The 3599-nt window shown below is 40.2% G+C and overlaps 1 protein-coding gene across 1 annotated transcript; it reads right to left on the reverse strand.

The window, feature by feature from the left end:
* Positions 1-725: 725 nt before the first annotated feature.
* Positions 726-2793, reverse strand: LOC118947621 (zinc finger protein 3-like). The gene has a single exon (XM_036972559.1). The coding sequence runs from the start codon at positions 2257-2259 to the stop codon at positions 1528-1530; it is 732 nt and encodes a 243-aa protein (XP_036828454.1). The 5' UTR covers positions 2260-2793; the 3' UTR covers positions 726-1527.
* Positions 2794-3599: the final 806 nt, after the last annotated feature.

Genomic DNA, 3599 nt, shown 5'->3' on the forward strand with positions numbered 1-3599 from the left:
AAGGTGTATTATGACATCAGATAGAACTACTCAGACATTCCAAATATCACTTGATTATCAGAGGGGTGAATTATGACATCATATAGAACTACTCAGACATTCCAAATCAGGCTTCATCCACATCATGAAGGTGGATATTGATCCAACCATTTCAAAAGTAATGACTGGGCTGATGGAAACAGGTTATGCCTGAACATTTTTATAAATGGCGACAGACGATATGTTAGTTCGTTTGACATGGTGGGTTGTGTCAGTAAAAATGTTTTAGTGAGAAATGGCGATGGAAACTCCTTTATGTACAAATATTTATATAATAACCATCATGTCTTAGTTAACTTGGAGTCACGTGATGATATGTTGTGTGGTCCTCCCTCTAAAACTTGGAAAACCATGTAGTTTATCAGGCTACAGATGAAATAAGTTATGAACTTCACAGGGTGGTGAAACTACATGTGATGAGCTTGATGCTCAATTCCAATACATTTTGAGGGTCTTAATCTGGTGACATGATGACCGATGCTTGGTTGCCATTTGACAAATAAAATAATTGCTCTCATCCATAATAATCTCATCAATCGGGTAACAATGTTTATTCAACCAGTGGGAGCGTTGTAAATGCCCCAAGGAAAGTCGAAAGAGGAACTCTTCATTGAGACAATGATAAACAGCAATCCTTGGGAGAGTTGTGGTGGATATTATAAAATCAGGATCTGCTGGAGTCCAAGTCAAACCAAGATTCTTTATTTCTGAGCTCAGAGAGAATAACAGAGTTACACAGCGCAGTGTAGACAGTCTGAATTCCTGAAGCATTGGGTGATTAGCACATATCTTTATAGTTTCCTGTTCCTGGGCGGGACTTTATTCATACAAGGACACAGGTGCAAATTGGTTTGCAACACAGGATGATACTCCCAAGAACAGGAGCTTATAATACATTTCACAAGGTTAGTCACATACTCAGTTATGTGGACACACAAACAATTAACATTTTCCATTACAGAGTCTGAACATTTTCATTTCATTAAATCAGCAGTGGGCCAACAATGCAAATGTCAACAATGGAACTAATGCATCACATCCAAATATCACTTGATTATCTGTAGTGCTGGAGGAATGACACACCCAGATAAACACACAGAGTTTAAAAAAAGGACAATTTAAAACAAGGAACCTGATCTCCTTTATATTCAAACTGACAGACTCCATATTCACTTCATGTTTTCTAATAAAAACAAACAAATATATGTTTGAGTATACCCTGTACCATTTAATTTCATATGGTAAAGACAGATAAACACTATGTCAGTCAACAATATAAGACAACGGGAGCACTGTGTATGTTCTCTGATGAATTTTAAGTCAATGTGATGTGAAATATCAACATACACGCTAAGATAAGTAATATCTCTCTCCTGTGTGGATTCTCTAATGACGTTTAAATCACTTATGAGTAATATGTTTTCCCACAGTCTGAGCTTTTCTAAGCCTTCTCCTCTGTGTGTAGTCTAATGTGTTCTTTCAGGCTTCCTAAATGGGCAAAAGCTTTGCACCCTGGGAGGAGTGGTAAGGCTTCTCTCCTGTGTGTAATCTCTCGTGTTGGTTCAGGCATGCTTTCCGGCCGAAACGCTTTCCACACTGGGAGCAGTGGTAAGGCTTCTCTCCTGTGTGGATTCTCTCGTGTTGGTTCAGGAATGCATTTCGGCTGAAACTCTTTCCACACTGGGAGCAGTGGTAAGGCTTCTCTCCCGTGTGTATTCTCTCGTGTTGTTTCAGCTCCACCGAACGGACGAAACACTTTCCACATTGGGAGCAGTGGTAAGGCTTCTCTCCTGTGTGTATTCTCTCATGTTTTTTCAGGTGTCCTCTCCTATTGAAACACTTTCCACATTGGGAGCAGTGGTAAGGCTTCTCTCCTGTGTGTATTCTCTCGTGTTGGTTCAGGCATGCTTTCCGGCTGAAACTCTTTCCACACTGGGAGCAGTGGTAAGGCTTCTCTCCTGTGTGTATTCTCTCATGTATTTTCAGCTCCCCCGAACGGACAAAACTCTTTCCACACTGGGAGCAGTGGTAAGGCTTCTCTCCCGTGTGTATTCTCTCATGTTGTTTCATGTTTACTCTCTGGTTGAAACACTTTCCACAGTGGGAGCAGTGGTGTCGTCTTGCTAGTTTGGACGTCCCTGGCTCTGGTTCCTCCGAGTCTGGCCTTTCTCCTGCCAAAGACAGTGTTATTTTTAAATAGAGACCCGAATGAAACCACATGATAAAACAACCTTGCTACGAGGGTAAATCCTAAATCAGATCTCTCAATAACCCGAGGCCAGTTTTAAAAATCTTAGTGTGATTTTAAAACAAATGTAGAGCTTCCTGGTAATTACTGATATGTTTACATTACTTATTTTATTCATCCTGTTTTAAAAGTCAGAACACAAAAACCTGGACAGTTCTAGGACACTGAAGACACAGACGTCGCTGGATCCCAATCAGCAGGTGGTTCTAAATATATAACTTTCATAGCTGTATGATACAGAATGTGACCTACACACTTCCTTAAACATAAAATAACTAAAGAAGTAATTTTGTGTGGAAGTCCAAAACTTGTTTTTACGTCGAAGTTACAAAGCACATCAGTAACATCTCCCCGCTCGACCAATTTCTTATTTAGACATTCACAGATTTTCAACATTTTGATTATCGCTGATGTCATATTTTGGGTAAATGTTCCTAAAACTGATAGTAACAACAAAAAACAAAAATATAAACGCAACATGTAAAGTGTTGGATGTTTCATGAGCATCACTGTTAGTCAACATTTATTCTTTGCCAAGATAATCCATCCACCTGACAGGTGTGGCATATCAAGAAGCTGATTGAACAGCTTGCTTATTACACAGGTGCACCTTGTGCTGGGGATAATAAAAGGCTACTCGAAAATGTGCAGTTTGTTCACACAACAATGCCACAGGTCTCTGAGGGAGCGGGCAATTGGCATGCTGATTGCAGGAATGTCCACTGAAGCTGTTAGGACATTTAATGTACAGTACCAGTCAAAAGGTTGGACTCACCTACTCATTCAAGGGTTTTTCTTTATTTTTACTATTTTCTACATTGTAGAATAATAAAGACATCAAAATGATTAAAAAACACATGGAATCATGTAGTAACCACAAGTGTTAAATCAAAATATATATTTTATTCTTCAAAAGTTGCCACCTTTGCTTTCTCTCAACCAGCTTCACCTGGAATCCTTTTCCAACAGTCTTGTAGGCATTCCCACATATGCTGAGAACTTGTAGGCCGCTTTCCCTTCACCTCTGCGATCCAACTCATCCCAAACCATCTTGATTTGGTTGAGGTCGGGGGATTGTGTAGGCCAGGTCATCTGATGCAGCACTCCATCACTCTCCTACTTGATCAAATAGCTCTTACACAGCCTGGAGGTGTGTTGGGTCATTGTCCTGTTGAAAAACAAATGACAGTGGGACTAAGCCCAAACCAGATGGGATGGCATATAGCTGTAGAATGCTGTGGAAGCCATGCCGGTTAAGTGTGACTTTGATTCATTTATTCATGGCATTGTCAACAGCAAAGCACCCACACAC

Source organism: Oncorhynchus mykiss, unplaced genomic scaffold, assembly GCF_013265735.2.
Source record: "Oncorhynchus mykiss isolate Arlee unplaced genomic scaffold, USDA_OmykA_1.1 un_scaffold_173, whole genome shotgun sequence".
Taxonomy (NCBI): domain Eukaryota; kingdom Metazoa; phylum Chordata; class Actinopteri; order Salmoniformes; family Salmonidae; genus Oncorhynchus; species Oncorhynchus mykiss.

Bases quoted from the DNA above. Each gene is read 5' to 3' on its own strand.
- LOC118947621 (XM_036972559.1), bottom strand. From the start codon at position 2,259: ATGTGGTTTCATTCGGGTCTCTATTTAAAAATAACACTGTCTTTGGCA.